At 38.2% G+C, this 15724-nt stretch overlaps 1 protein-coding gene across 3 annotated transcripts in view; it reads right to left on the bottom strand.

Moving 5' to 3' along the window:
- syt3 (synaptotagmin III) overlaps window positions 1-15724 on the bottom strand; it is a 36873-nt gene that overhangs the window by 19290 nt on the left and 1859 nt on the right. For 2 of the 3 annotated variants that reach the window (XM_081383663.1, XM_081383665.1), the window contains exons 2-5: window positions 9244-9597; window positions 8662-9088; window positions 1226-1630; window positions 971-1079 (exon numbers count right to left, since the gene is read on the bottom strand). In XM_081383663.1, the coding sequence (XP_081239789.1) occupies window positions 971-1079; window positions 1226-1630; window positions 8662-8809 (662 nt within the window). In that variant the 5' untranslated portion in view covers window positions 8810-9088; window positions 9244-9597. The remainder of the gene's footprint in view (window positions 1-970; window positions 1080-1225; window positions 1631-8661; window positions 9089-9243; window positions 9598-15724) is intronic. The other variant, XM_081383664.1, reaches the window with a different exon arrangement.

The following is a 15724-nucleotide window of genomic DNA, read 5'->3' as shown; positions in this document are numbered from 1 at the left end:
TGCGCATTCTTTTCTTTTTTTAAATTCTACTAATGCAAATGCGAGGGGAAACGTAGAGAAAAAAGGGAATGCACATATATACTTATTTAAATGTAAAGTATTTGTTGTTTTGCATGATTTTATGATTCATTTTAAATGAACACACTGTTTACATGATTACAGTTATTTTTACTGTAAAGCACTACGAAAAATATTGTATTGATATAATGAGAATATAATGAAAGAAAATATGTCAAAATGTCATGAAAAAAGTTTTTAAATACAGGCTTTATTTTCTTACGCACTATATACTATATGCAATAATATAATTAATTTTTTAATGTTTTCATGTGATTCAGTAAGGTATTTAAAGACATTTGACCCCAGGATGTCCTTGAAGTAATGACGTGTGCAGATATACTGTTTTCAAAAAGTAATAAACACTTCTGTTCAAATGCTTGGGGCACTTTTTTTCTTCTTTTTTTTTTAAATCAATACTTTATTCTGCAAGGACGCATTAAATTGATCAAAAGTGCCCAGTATAGTACAGTAAAGATTTCTCTTTGAAATAAATGAGGTTCTTTCGAACTTTCTATTCACCAAAGAATCCTGAAAAAAGCAGCACAACTGTTTTCAATATTAAAATTAATCAGAAATGTTTCCCGAGCACCAAATCATCATATTAGAATGATTTCTGAAGGATCAAGTGACTGAAGACTGGAGTAATGATGCTGAAAATACAGCTTTGCCATCACAGGAATAAATGACACTTTAAAATGTATAATGCAATATAAAGAAAACAGCTATTTTGGTCATTATATTTCATGATATTACACAATTTTAATTTTTTTTTTTTTTTACAGTAGCGTGTGTAAGATTTTTCAGTAAGCAAAAACACACATTCTGCAACACACAAACTGCACACCCATTCCATCATCCTGCAACACACACACAGAGAGAGAGACAGGAACAACAAGAGAAGGTCACTGACCTGGTGGTGACCTGCTGCTGGTAGTGGGCATTGGGCAGGTCTTTCGCAGCTGAGCCTCCTTCTGTTGCTGGGGGCAACTCGGGAGATGTCTGGCTCAACTTAAGGGTTGCTGGAAGAGAAAACATAAGCCATAGAAAAGATTAAAGGAGTGTAGTTAAGAGAATGGGGGATAATTAACAATGATCATTGTCTCTTAGGTCTCACAAAGAGTAAAGTAGTGCTTCTGAGTTTGATACAATGCAGAGTTCTGCTCACCAGCATTGTTGGGATAAGAGTCCATATCTAGGTAGGAATGCTCCTGCATCTCCTGCGGACCCCCAACCACACCCCCCACTACCAGCCCCCCTCCGCCCTCCACCACCATCGGGTCGGAGAAATGGGGGTGATGCTGACCATGCTGGGAGAGTGAGGGATACAGCGAAGAAGACGAGTGAGTATCCTTCCTCTGCAACAGGGGAGGAAGGAGCGAGGAGCCCCCTCCACCTCCGACCCCGCCCAAACTGGCACCGCCGGGCAGGAGCCCCGATGTTAAGCTCAGACCCCCGCCTTCCTTATCTCTCCACGGCAACCAGCAAAGCTTCCAGGAGACGAAGAGAGAGACAGAGAGCAGCACAATGCCACAGAACGTTACAATGACGGAGAGCAGACTCACAGAGATCTCTGAAACAGAGAGAGAGAGAGAGAGAGAGAGAGAGAGAGAGAGAGAGAGAGAGAGAGAGAGAGAGAGAGAGAGTATGATTTATTACAACCTTGAGAGGTAACAAAAATCATAAGAAATGTATTGATTCTGGTTCAATTCCACTGAACGCTTCCGGTTCCTTAACAAATCCACTAATGGTTCTTTTAGACCTAGAATAATTGGTCTTACCTAGATACGAAATACATACTAAATAATAATACGAACATAGAGCTTGTGGTGATCTTGGTGAGTAGCGATCGCCATAGAAAAGCACCTCTTCCACCTATTGTGAACGCGCCTCTCCGCTGCTGTGCGTGTTCCGGTGAGCAGACGAACAAGATGCTGAGCTCGTGATGTGAGGCGCTGTCAAAAGCTGTTACATATTAGCGCTTTTATATATTGTTCAACCAAAGCATCACTGAAATATTTAAATGTTTTAGATGAATGCAGAAGTGCTGTTAATGGAAACGAACATCATGGAATTCATTTGGTTACAGTATTTTTTTCAAATGAAACTCAGTTCTCAGTTCCCAACCCTAGGTAACAAACTTGATTGCATAACCTAGGATGATGAACACAGAGATATTTGAAAAGAAAAATGTGCAAATGAGGTAGCGTTGGCAGACAGATGCTGCGCTTGGGGAATGACTGGGAGAAACCGAGGGAAGTGCAGAGAGAGAGAAAGAGAGAGAGAGAGAGGATCAGAAGGAGAAAAAGGAAAGGAGATGGCGCATTGTGCCTGCCTGTAAATTACCACCGGCTCTCCTAACATTCTCAAGCCCTTATCTGAATACAAAGCCAAGAAAACGATGGATTTATTTCCAAGCAGAAAAAGTGTCAATGCCAATGACAATTTCCACAAAGATGTCCTCTAAACTGTGATTAAGCCTTATGACTCTGTCTCTCACCAAGTGTGAGCTTTCAATCACGCAGCCTTTAATAACAATTTCTATGAGTGTGCATGAGTGAGTCACTTGAAAAACGTTGACTTTGGCAACTCGGTTTCAGCAACAGAGTGAAGAGAACAGCTCCTCTCCAACAAGCAGGGACAAACAAGTGCCTGCCAATCAAGAAAAACAAAGGGCCTGTCTGTCAGTCTGACTCTCGAGAGCTCTATTCAGATCTCACACCCACAATGTTCCTCAGTTTACCCTGCTCGCACATCGCTTCCTCAGACACAACACCCACCAGCTCTAAAACCCCCAAGGGTGGTTCTACCTTGAGCTACTCTGTAATTTCTATTATGCAAGGAGGCTATATCGTATGACTATCTGCTCTCCCTTCATTTTCCCTTCCGTCATGCCATCTTTCTCAGCTTTTGTTCCATCTTTGTTTCTTCTCCCAACCACTCTCGATGGTTTTCCTCGATGATCGCAGATCTCCAAAGAAAGAGCCTGGGTTGGGCAAAATTCGGCTCCGTTTCAATTTATCATTTGGAATTTTAATTGAATTGGTCACGTCTCGCAGGATGTTGGAATGAAATTCAAACTGGGATGAAAGGAAGAGGAATTCATTGGAATGCAAACAATCATAACAGAGAGGAATTTCAGAAATCCAACATTACAAAACAGGCAGGTCTGGATCATGTTGTTTCGCTCTTTTTTGAAAGCCTCTGGCCAATTTTGAATATTTTGAGATTTCTTCGTCCATGGTTCATAAAATGAGAGCAGTATATATATATTAATTTAGTAATACATAAAAGTTATTGTTTTAATAAATTATATTATATTAATTCAGTAAAACAAAATTTTAATATAATGAATTATTTTTTCTTTCTCTACATTTTATATTTTCACACACACACACACACACACACACACACACACACACACACACACACACACACACACACACACACACACACACATATAATATACAATTATATAGTAATATATAAAATTATCTAAAGATATAATGATTTAGTTATATATAATTTTACCTCCTTAAATTCACCTTTGGGATTCATCATGTTAATAAATATTATTATTGTGGTAAAATGTCTCTGTATAAAGACACAAATCCAGATCTAAGTTATCAGCTGAGTAACTAACCCACGGCTCAGACAGAAACCTAAAGTTAAAAACGGGTTTTTTTTCTGTTTCACCTTGTACAATTCAGAAATTGCCAAACCTTGGCATGCGTTACAGGAGAGACATCATGCTTTCCATCCTCATCGTACACCACCTTCATCATTTGTCTCCCTTGCATCTCCTATGCCCTCCTCCTCATCCTTTCCTTCTCCCCCTCCTTCCACCCTTCTTATCCTCCCTCTTGCTGTTTTCCTTCTTCCTTTCTCTGTACTTTCTGTCTCTCTTTGGTGAATAATTCATCAGTCTCTGTATGTCATTAATCACTACTTGTTCAAAGATATGATCAGAGAGAGATACAGAGGGAGGAGAGAAGGGACTGATCTGTCAGCTTGAAGAACAAGACGCAGACAGAGAGTGTGAGAAAAACGTAAATAGCAGGAGAAAACGGAAGAGACTGGGACAGGAAAGGAGATCAGAGATATGAATGGAGGAAGGATGGAAATGGAGAGAGAAGGCATGAAAAATTATAAAGCGGAAAAAAAAGGAAGAAAGGTGGTGAAGCAGTTGTTCTCGATTGCTGATCGACCTGTACTTGTGTGGATAAAAAAAGGTAAAAAAGAGCTAAATAACTAAATGTATAAAACAATGATAAATGATAATAGATTATTATAAATATATTCAAATAATTATAAAAAACTAAATTCACCAACATTTAATCAACTCATAGTGATAACAATAACTATTAATTATGTTAATAGTGATAGCGTTTCTGTTGTCTCACTTCAATAACAACTGCCTGTTATACACCAGTGTAAGTAATTGTTCATTTCACTGTATTCAGGTTCACTGGCAACAAGAAGTTCATTTTAATGAAATATGGACAATGAAAAAAGTTACGGATTGCTAAAAGAGAGGCTATTCAAGGCAGCCTCGAGTTTCATGGCTATAAACTGAGAATAATTTATATACTACTTAAAAATGTAGGTAGCTGTTGTTTTTCCCCAGACCTGGAGTGTTGGGTGGTCCATAAATTTTGTTTTACTGTGGTCCACCATCTGAAAAATAGGGTCACTAACTGATGAGTTGGTCATCAGCTGGTTGACTAGCAATCATGTTCCAAAACCAAACATGAGCACTTTTAAACTGGTAATGAGCAGCTTGGACCAGCAAATGACCAGCAAAGAAACTAGCTAACATGTTCCAAAACAAAGCTGCCAGCTTAAAGTGGATTTTCCAGCAGGGAGCCGACAGAGAGGGAGAATGAAAAGAAAAGAAAACTAGGACAAATCAGAGGAAAGAGGGAGGGGCCAAGAAGGAGCTAACAGATTAGTGTACATGTTGAAGCAGACACATCGGCTGACTGGTCAAGATAACGCATTCACTCCACACGTCGAAGGTGAGGAAAAAGAGAGAGATAGTGCAGGAGAGGGGTTAATAAAGTCCGCAAGCATTCCCCTGTGAAAAAAAAAAAAAACTGAAAAAAAGTGGACAGTGATGGAGAGAGGGAGAGAGAGAAAGATGGCTGGTGCGGGAGACGTGGAACTGCAGGGATGAAAGATGTGGAGCCAAACAAACGGACACTGATAGAGAGAAAGAACTAAACACGGGAGGGGTTTGGGATTAAAAAGGTTAATGTATTGATCTGATTGCAAAGAAAGACTGTTCAGAAGCAGTATATCTGGGGAGGGAGTTTGATCTACAAACTCTGGGTTGACTGAACCAGGAGGATTGGCGTTCTGCCCCGATGCCAAGCTTTCATTTCATCTTGTCTCATAGACTTTTCCACACCATCACCACCTCCTAAGAGCTGGGTAGGGTTGCACCAGCCCATCACAGTCTGAACTGAGTATACGTAATTTGGTTGCATCAATCCTTCCTAAAGCAAGATTAGCTAGTAATTTGTAAGCTGTCCGTGCAGTAATTTGACATTTGCCTTGAATTTCAGTTTATTTCAACAAATATTTAGTAGTGAGTAATTTGTTAAGTGCTCCTTTATGCTACAACTAGACCTAGTGGTTGGTGCAACCTGCCCCTGATGCCGAACACAGTCGGTCTAATCTTTAGTTTTTATTCTATCAGCAAATAAAAGCATTCACATAATTTCACTCTCGCTGTGATTTAAAACCATGCAGTAGGGGAGAAATCAAATGTAAGAGTCACTTTTGGTTTTCATCCTGAGCGTGTTAATAAATACACTTTGATATAAAATGGAGAGTGGCAAAATGTCTCTGGATAAAGCAGCAAATCCAAATTGAAATGTTCAATCCTATAGTATAGTACAACTAAGGGGTAACTGGCCATGGCTTAGACAGAGACCCAGGCTTAAAAATAGTCTGTTTCACCTTGTTACACTATGCTTGACAGCATGACTACCCTTCTGCTGTAGTGCACATATGGGCCATACTGTGAGTACAGAAGAGTTTAAAGAGCCTTGGGCAGCTTCCCTCAGTTTCCCACTAATTAATAATATGGTAAGCTGGCCGTCCTGCTCAGCTATGCATGTCACCACAATGCATTCAGCAAAACAACATCATGAACCAGACTTTCCCATAGCTACATTAGAGCTTTCCGATTTTCTTTAGCAGACGGTTTGTACGTCTTTCACTCAAATCGTTTGCTTCGCTTGCATAAGTGAGGGTCAGACTATCATTCATACAATTGATTTTAAATCATGTATTATAAGTCCCTTATAAAGTTACTGACCACTGCCAAGTTTTTTGATTTTTCAATTCAAGAAAGCCATTTTCACTCACATTTTGAGCTTCCTGAGTGACAATTTTCCTGCACAATGTTGCACTGCTTGGAAATTTGGTTTGCATTGCGTTCTTCCTTAGATGAATTGCTTGGGTTATTTACATTTGTAAAATTGCTATTGGCTAAAAGCCCCTGCTAAATGAATAATTGTAAAATCTAAATGTGATTTTGGACACTGCTTCTAGCATATCTTTCATGATACCAAATGCCAGATTCAATCCAGCGCTGCGTTAACTAATGACCGACAATTAGTCGTTATGTGAAAACCTGTTAAGATAAGCAAATGTCCAGAATTCATTCAAAATGGTGGGATTTATTATAATAAAACTAAGCAAAACATCTTGCGTGCACTATAGCGTTTTGGTTTTGACATGCTCTAAAAAGTAAACCCTTGCTTGAGCTTAAAGAAATTGTTTAAAAGAAAAAAGTGTTTTTTGGGGGATAGTAAAGGTATAGTTCACCCAAAAATCATTTACTTATCCTCATGCTGTTCCAAACCTGTATGACTTTTTATTCTGCAGAACACAAAAGGAGAATTTTTAAAGAATGTTTCAAATGTTATTGTACATACAATGAGAGTCAATGGGCTCCAAAACAACACTGGACCCCTCACTATATGGACATATATTTTCTAAATATCATCTTTTGTGTCCATTGAAGAAATAAAGTCACACATGTTTACAAATTACAATTTACAATTTACAAATTTTTGGGTAAACTAGCCCTTTAATAAAATAAAAAAAGATGATGATTCTCTTGATGAAACCTCTCTCTGGAATCCATTTGGGTGATTTTAGGGTGTTTGGAGACCCTATGATGAAGGTAAGCATGTGCAGCTTCATTCCTTCCCCCTCTTTTCACAAGGAGCTTAGAGCTATTTCAATTACCTGTGGTTGTGCCATTTCATATTAAACAGAATGCAAGTCCAATTCAATTTCAATCACTGGACACTTGGGAATTGAAACAATAATGACTAAATCTGTAAACAGGACAGTCTCACTCTGAACACAGCATCCAACCATAGCACCTGTGGTGTGAATACAAATAAAAAAGGCCAGGCGCAATTATATGAACGAGCAGCTTTCACCAGTGAGGCTCTTTCCTGGTCTCATAGCTCAGTGAGGTGGGCTGATGATGAAAATTACCCTTAGAGGCCATATGTCTGGCTGAAGTCAATATTTTGGTTAGAAGTTGGACATAAATCATAGCAATTCATGCTTTGAAAAGGTTTAAAGCAATAGTTCAACCATAAATGAAAATTCTGTCATCCATTTACCACCCTCATGGCTTTCCAAACCCTTAACACACAAGATTTAGCATGTAAGTCATATGGACCACTGCTTTTGTGTCCTTTTTGTGAGCTACAGACGTCATTTGTTGTCACCATTTTTTTTTTATTAAACTGTTTTGGATTCTGAAGAGTAATGTTTCAACAAGGAGCTGAGATGGTCTCTTTATGATCATTAATTGAAACTTTTAATGGTTGCTAAACCCACTGGTAAAGTGAGCAACAATCTCTCTTTTCATTACTGAATTGTATGTGCATTGCTCACGCATTGTTTTTGTGAACATCCATGAGTTCTTGTTAAGGTGAAGGCCAAAACCAATTCAATTTAATATTTTGGTTAGAAGTTGGGATATAAATCATAGCAATTCATGCTATGAATAGGCTTTAAATCAATACTGCACCCATAAGTGAAAATTCTGTCATCGTTTTACCTCCCTCCTGCCTTTCCAAACCTGTAAAGGGCCGTTCACACCAAGAACGATAAAGATAAACATAACAACTATCTTAGTGTTCACACCAGTGGGCGATATTGTTCTGTTTATTCTAGTGTGCGCTGTAACTTTAAATGCTCGAGATATTTAAAGCAGGATGGATTCTGATTGGCTGTCAATGTTTCAGTCAATCAGCTGGAACCTTTATCGTTATCGTCCTTGGTGTGAAAGGGCCTTAAGACTGTCTTTCTTCTGTGAAACTTTCGAAGACTTAGCATATAAGTCAAAAGGACCACTTTTATGAAGCTTTTATGTCCTTTCTGTAGTTTGAAAGCTCCAGTCCCCATCAATTGTTGCATGGACAACAGTGACCTATACATCTTCTTTTGTGTTCCTTGGGCAAGATAGTAAGCCATATTGGTTCGTAACAACATGAAGTCCAGTAAATGATGACAAAATGCTTATTTTTGGATCAGCCATCCCTTTAACAGGTTTTGCTGTGTTCTTACCTGCGTTCATCTGTCTGTTAGGTCCTCTCATCATGTAGCTGAATTCTTGGCAACTCGCACTCTGGCTGAAGCCTCCAGACCGGAAGCACAGCTCCTCCACCAGCACCAACGCCTTCTTACAAAGGTCGTCTTCCCAGTCCCCCGACATCCTCCAATCCGCATCGCACACCCACCCTGCACTCAACCAATCGTGCCGCAGCTCTCACCGCCCACACCAACCGGACGGCGCCTGAGCGAAGAGGGTGTGTCTGGCCACTTTCTACCGTAGGATTCTGATAAAACAGGGACTCGTTTTCGATTCTGAAGGACAATGTTTCAACAAGGACCTGAGACAGTCTCTTTATGACTGTTAATTGAAACTTTTAATTGTTGCTAAACCCATTGGTAAGTGAGCCACAATCTCTCTTTTCAATAATAACATAGACTCCTGGGGGGGAAACAGGAGAGAGGGGAAGAAAGAAGGAATGAGAGCAAGGGAGAAGACATTGCATACAGTACATTTATGAAGTAAAATTAAAACAATGAAAAATCCATTATTCAATTGTATGTGCATTGCTCACGAGTTGTTTTTTGTGCACATACTTGTTATAAAGGACAGCAATGACATCCCTGAGTCCTTGTCATGGTGAAGAAGGAGGGAATTCAATTCAGAGAAATGTTTTCTTCAATTGGTAAACAGCGAGACTATATTTAAGTCTGTTGTTCAGAAAGCATAGCCTAGATTTTGCGGGCTATTACTCTCAGTTAATTCATCAGTCAGGGAAGAGGAGAGTGTTTGCAGGCTCGGTCCTTAAAGCAGCATCAGGGCAGGGTAAAATCTGAGACGTATGGTGTATTTCCACTAGATTTCTCTCTTTGATTTTTCATTCAAGCTTTAATGTTCATTATGGTCCATGGCTGTATTTCTGGAATGTTCTACAGGAGCTTTGAAATTGCCTGAAAAGAGAGGAAGAGAGAGCGAGAGAGAAAATGAGGCACACATCATAAAAAAAAAAAACTGCTGTAAAATTATGGTTAAATTATAAAGGCAACCCGCTGGGCTTGCAGAGCTCAAAAGCATGCAAAGAAGAACTTTTCATTTTGGATATCTATTTCTTCCCAAAGACAAACGGCTCTCTTTGTACAGTGCATCTCGGGAACAAGTTTATCTTGGTAAGCTGTTGTTGCTTGATACTCTGAAGATTAAAGGTGAAGTGTAATTTCTACTCCATTAACGATGCCAAACTTGTATTGCTAATTTGAGCTGCTCGACACATTGGCTCAACCAATGGTGTGAGTTAAGTTTTGGGCGAAATTATCGATTTGATCAATAATGATGGGGTCTTTTTTCCCCAGTTCAGTTTGTTTGAAGTGTGTTATTTCTGCACCACTAAACTGCATACATTTTCAGCATCATTACTCCAGTCTTCAGTGTCACATGAACCTTCAGAAATCATTCTAATACCGTTCACTTTATTTAAACGATTCATTTTGATTTAACGCCATTGTATTAGGTTTCTCGTTCAAACAGGATTACATTGTGTTAAACAGACTTGAAATGGTTTTTATTAATGTTTTTACTTTGAAAGAACATGTTTCAATTAAGTTGGTCAATGTTTATTCAATTTAAATCAAGTTCACTGAATTATTTTCAGTCACTTAATCCATTTGAGTTGAGAGTACATAAATGATTTTAGATTTTATGTTTACATTTAAAAGAGTTTCTGTTATGTTAGCGTTTTTGGGGGGTTACCATGAAGTGTAGAGCATGTGCTTGGGTTAAGGACCTGCTAAAAGGAATTAAAATGGTTTAAAAACAACTATAGGCATGCCTATGAATGTATCAAAACCATCCTCTGGCTAATACAATAAGAGTCTATACAGAGTTATTCTCATTAGATAACTAGATAAAAAAAATTAGATAAAAAAAAACATATATATATGAATTAAGTGCAATAACTAAATAACCGAATCAATGAAAGTGGGTTATTTGTTTTATTTTTTATTAGATATTAATTTTAGGATAATTGACCATAATTTTTGGACAAAATTAAGAATGCTAACCTGATTCAACTAAATGGCATTGAATTGACCTTATACGTAAAAAACTTAAAGGTGCTCTAAGCGATGTTGGGTGACGTCACTTCTTGTTGACGTTCGAAGTATTGTCAAACAAAACGGAGGCAAGCTCGACCCTCCTCATCCCTCATTCTTGCTGAATAAAGTTAATTTACTTAAAAAAAAAAAATGACCTCAAACTTTTAAATAATCGTAAGAAGTGCCCTTGCAAAAAAGAAGACCAGAAAATAATTAAAGTAAGTTTTTTAACATTGAAGTTTGGTAGACACACTTCACATTTAAGGTTAACACTGTGTCCTAACAGGGTGCAACACCACAAGATTCAAGTGACAGGCAATTTGTCTGCAAAAATGGGCCGTGACACGACATTGATGTCCTTTTGTGCACAACACAGCCAATAAGAACAGTTCTCACACTGCAGATGAAGAGCATAAACTAATAAAACAAACCTTGTATTTCTATGCTTTTGAATGGCCAAATTTTGAACCCTCATGTGGAGGATAAAAGCATTTAAGGTTCATGTTAAATAGGCCAATATTCACAACATTTTATTACTTCAACACGACTGCACTAGATGATGTAGTTCATCATAGTTCATCAATTTGAAATTCCAAGAAGCTTTTCATTGATGGATTAGAATAAAGATCAAATCTACACGAAGTACTGCTACCTGCACTTTTTTTGATATATACATAAAAAGGACATCAATGCAGTATGCTAACATACTGTAGTAATTACATTTTCGCTATCTAGTATACAATGATCAAAACTTTATGATTTTTGACATTCCTTTTAAGGAGAATTATGAAGAACCTACAATACAAGTAACAAATCTGTGGTTTGATACATGCAGACGCCATTGAGAAATAAAACGTGTTGTAGCGATTCAACTGTTAAGGTGTATAATTTGTCAGCATGGGGTTCTTCTGTATCTATGAGATCTCTCAGTATTCTTCCATAGTTCTGTGCTCATTCTGTCTCACAAAACCAGGTCAAAGCTCCACCTTTCATTTCCATTCTCTTTCGCTCCTTGTCTCAGCCCTCCTCCAAGTGTTTCTTTTCACCCTTCCGTCCATCCTTCATCCCCTCTCTGCATCAGCTAAAACAGTGCAAGCCCAGAAAAACTGTGCAAATCTATCGATATGTGAATCAATTTAATGATCGTGTGCTTTCATCTGAGAGTATTTCATGCTGCCAAAATCGCTCAAGAAGTCCGATCTGTTTCACTGGTTGACGGGACACCTCCTCTTATTGAACCGATCATCCATCTATCATCCTGATAGACTATCTTTTCATGCTTTTTAGGTCTGTAAAATGTCATTGGTCTTTGGTGGATTGTTTCTTTCCAGCAAGCTGCATCTTTTCCGTCCGTCTTCTCTGCTCCAATCTATCAATCAATCAATCAATCAATCAGTCAAAGCCTTAAGTACAGCTATAAGTCATTCTGGGCAGGACTCAGGTCAAGATGTTCACCCACACACTTGGCCCTCTCCTTTAAGCTGCCTAATCAGCGTGTCTGAGCGCTCTATCACTCTGGAACATCGTCTAAAGGAAACCCAAAACAGATTGAGGTCCATTTATCTGTCCATCTCAGATCTTCGGTCCATTGTAAAAAATAAGCTTCAGATTAGCCCATAAAAAAGCACCCCCTCTCCCCACAAAAAACTCCTGTCTGCACTCTTCACCAATGGATCGGCCTGTAAATCTGTCAAGGTTTGACTTAAAAATGCTGCATATCTCAATGTGAAAGATGGCCGTCTGGCAGCAAACTACAGTGTCACTGTCCAGAAATGCCAGATCGATTCAGAACAAAGTTAGAGAGGATTGGAAACGGGAGGCAGGTGAGAGAAAGAGCCAATGAAAGAGAAAGCAAGAGAGAGACTATAAAGCTTGAGAAGAAAAGGAAGTCAGTCACAGAAAAGGGCATATAACATGTGGCATTGAAGTCTAGACAGAAAAAGCATCTTGATGCTAGTGTAAATTTCTAGAGGATATGAATTTACAATTGATATACTGTAATAAAACTACACTGACGCTCTGGGGTATTATAGGCTGTGCGTCCTGAAAAAAAGCAGGAACAGAATAATGTGGTGGTAAAATCCATGCAAGTGACACCGACATGAAACAATCGGCCAACAGAACATGAAACCCATCTCAGACATTCCATTGACTGCTGCCCAGGTCTCAATCAATAGCTCCAGGAAAAGCGTTGTCCCACAACAGGGACCCCAGGAACCTGTATGGTCACTGTCCAATCACACACAAGCCAGGTGGAATTGCCACAGTCCAATCATGTCATAAAGGCCACAAAAGCCCCTGTCCAATCACACATTACAGATGAAAATCTATAATAAAATGCAATGATTACATGGATATGTACACAGACACACACAACCGGAAAGGTCAATGTTCAGTGACATCCATCAAAATGGCAATAATTGCATTGCCATTACATACGTACACATTTGAAGGTTGCAGCTGTGTTTGGTGTCTAGACAATTCACACAACACCTAGATGTCCAGTTTAAACCGGAAAGCAGAAAGACTAGATCAGGTCGCAGTGTCATTGAATGACAGACAACAGAAAGCGGTCCCAAAGCAGAAGAGATGACCTCAAATGAAAAATGATGACCCCTTTTTTCCTGACCAAAAATCAAAAAGTAAAATAAATCAAATACATTTTACGAAACAATTTGAAAAATTTTCAGTACTAAAAAACTACAATAATAGAGTAAAAAAAGCATATTTTGTTTTGTTATTTTGTAGTTTGCCAATCATTAATAATCACCTTTTTTGACTATTAGTCTATAAATCCTTGTAAAATGCTGCACGTAATAAAGGTCACAGGCAAAGTGGTTTAATCTAAAATCTGCGTGGCCTCTAAAAATGGCTCACAGATTGTCATTTCATTTCACGGACGTGACTGAAAGCGATGATGTTCGAGTGGATTAATTTTAAACTTGTAATTAGTCTATTTCCACCAGTTTGATCCATTCAAGCGGATTTGCAGACCGCTTTGGCGGACATGATAAAGCGTGACAAATGAGGCCATCCTAAGATACAACAGGTCCTAATAACCTCTAAAAAACGGCAGCTAGCACTCACAAATGTGTGTTATCATAAGGCAAGTACTGACAATGATAATATCGCTGACTGTTCATACATAAGACACCTGGCATTCACTACATAACTGTCAGGTGTCTTAGGTTGAGATGTGTCAACACCACAGATCAGCAGCAGTCACTCAGGTCACTGCCTGTATCTACAGCAGAGAGCAGATGGGTCTGAGGTTCTGTCCTCAGCCCTGAGGTGAAATTATTCAAGCCAATGAAGAATGATGCAATTCGTTTTGTCCCGCAGGCAATGTCCGGTGGCCTATTTAGGTTTGCCAGTTTGTAGGCTAATGGTTAAGTTGCTGTAAAGTCTGCAAAAGATGACAAATCTCAAAATAGCTGGAAGCAGTGTCCTCCATTCTTTAAGAATCTGGCAGAAGATGAAGACACGCAGGATCAAATAAACATCACACAAACCATACACATTATGACACATTTTAGTGAGAATGTACATGGATAAAACTTTATAGCGAATAAAATTCCTCTATTTTTTGTTTGGAACTGCTTCAGTATTGCGGCTCTTTGGCCCGTTTTCCAGTGTCAAATCTAGTGTTTAAATATACAGATATATAAATATAATCAGATGTTTCAGTTGCTGTGTAATGGAAATCAGAGCTGTCATGGGATCCTAACTATCTCTGATCCATCTAATCCATCTCCAAATGCAACTTTTAAAACTGATTTGTCCTTTAATATTTAAACAGGACAATTATAGCTTCAAACTGAAAATTCAGTCATCTACACATCAAAAATGCATTCAGATTAAGCAATGTTGCTTGATTTATTTTTTAAAGGAAACAATAATAATCATAATAATTGGAATTATTATTGTTGTTTATAATAACAGTACTTAATTATAATAAATTATGTCAAACTATTGGTAAACCAAGCAAATTTTCTTCTCTTCTTAAGGTCCTTGCACACTGAGTGCGAAATTCTCGTCCGAAATTTTCACGTTAAAAAATAAATACGACCTCAGGTTGTGTCAATCACGTTTACGCACTGCCTCGTAAAAAAATTGAATCGGGTTTCATTTTTCTGCATTTTTATATATAAAATACACACACAAAAAACGCATATGAAAATTTCGAAACTAATTAAATATAAACTATATATATCTATAGTCTGGTTTCAATAGCAGCCTAAATATCAATTTTATATCAGATGCTGCAAATATTAAATATACCTCAAAAAGCCATTTAGGATAAACTGAGAATATCAGGCAAATATGAGGCACATTTAACATTTTGTTATGTACAAAGCATTTGTAGTTTCCACAGTCCCCTGCCTTCTTTTGAAGTTTTCCCGTCTTTCCTCTTTACTCAATGGAAACCTGCCTTACAACTTCCCTTATTCCCCTGAAATTGATAGATGTGACTGAGACTAATTGTAAAATAAAAATGATGGCTAATCCTTTTCTTCTCTACTGAGGCTATGAATTTGAACACTTCTATTGACAAGGGATGTAAATCCATTAAGTATAACCAATAGGATATTAGAGTAATTTCTTAATGAAGCAGTTGTGGTTTTTCTTCCTCTCATTCTTTTACGTTCCTTTTTTCTCTCACTCACTGTATCAACCCCATGCCTGTGGTCTTATCTGCAATGTCATCGGGAGTCTAATCTGCTTTTGTTTTCTGTAAGGATGGTGTGTTTTGGTTTTTTTAAAACCTGTTGGAAGATAACAGTAATTTTCTTTACCCCTCTGGCTTCAAAGCAAAGTGTTTCCAGACTTCCTGCAAAGTGGGAATGAATGAATAAATGATAACAACGCAGTTTTAGTAGACTCATGTAGCAATTTCTCTTCATCTCCCTCCCTCCAATGCTCTCTTGCTTTTCTAACCCTTCCTTCCTCTTTTGTACCATTCCACATTGCTCTGGGAGAGGAAACC

This window comes from Scardinius erythrophthalmus (assembly GCF_964197995.2).
Source record: "Scardinius erythrophthalmus genome assembly, chromosome: 1".
In the NCBI taxonomy this organism is placed as follows: Eukaryota; Metazoa; Chordata; class Actinopteri; order Cypriniformes; family Leuciscidae; genus Scardinius; species Scardinius erythrophthalmus.
The sequence above is the reverse complement of the archived record's forward strand: the minus strand, read 5'-3'. Positions and strand labels throughout refer to the sequence as shown.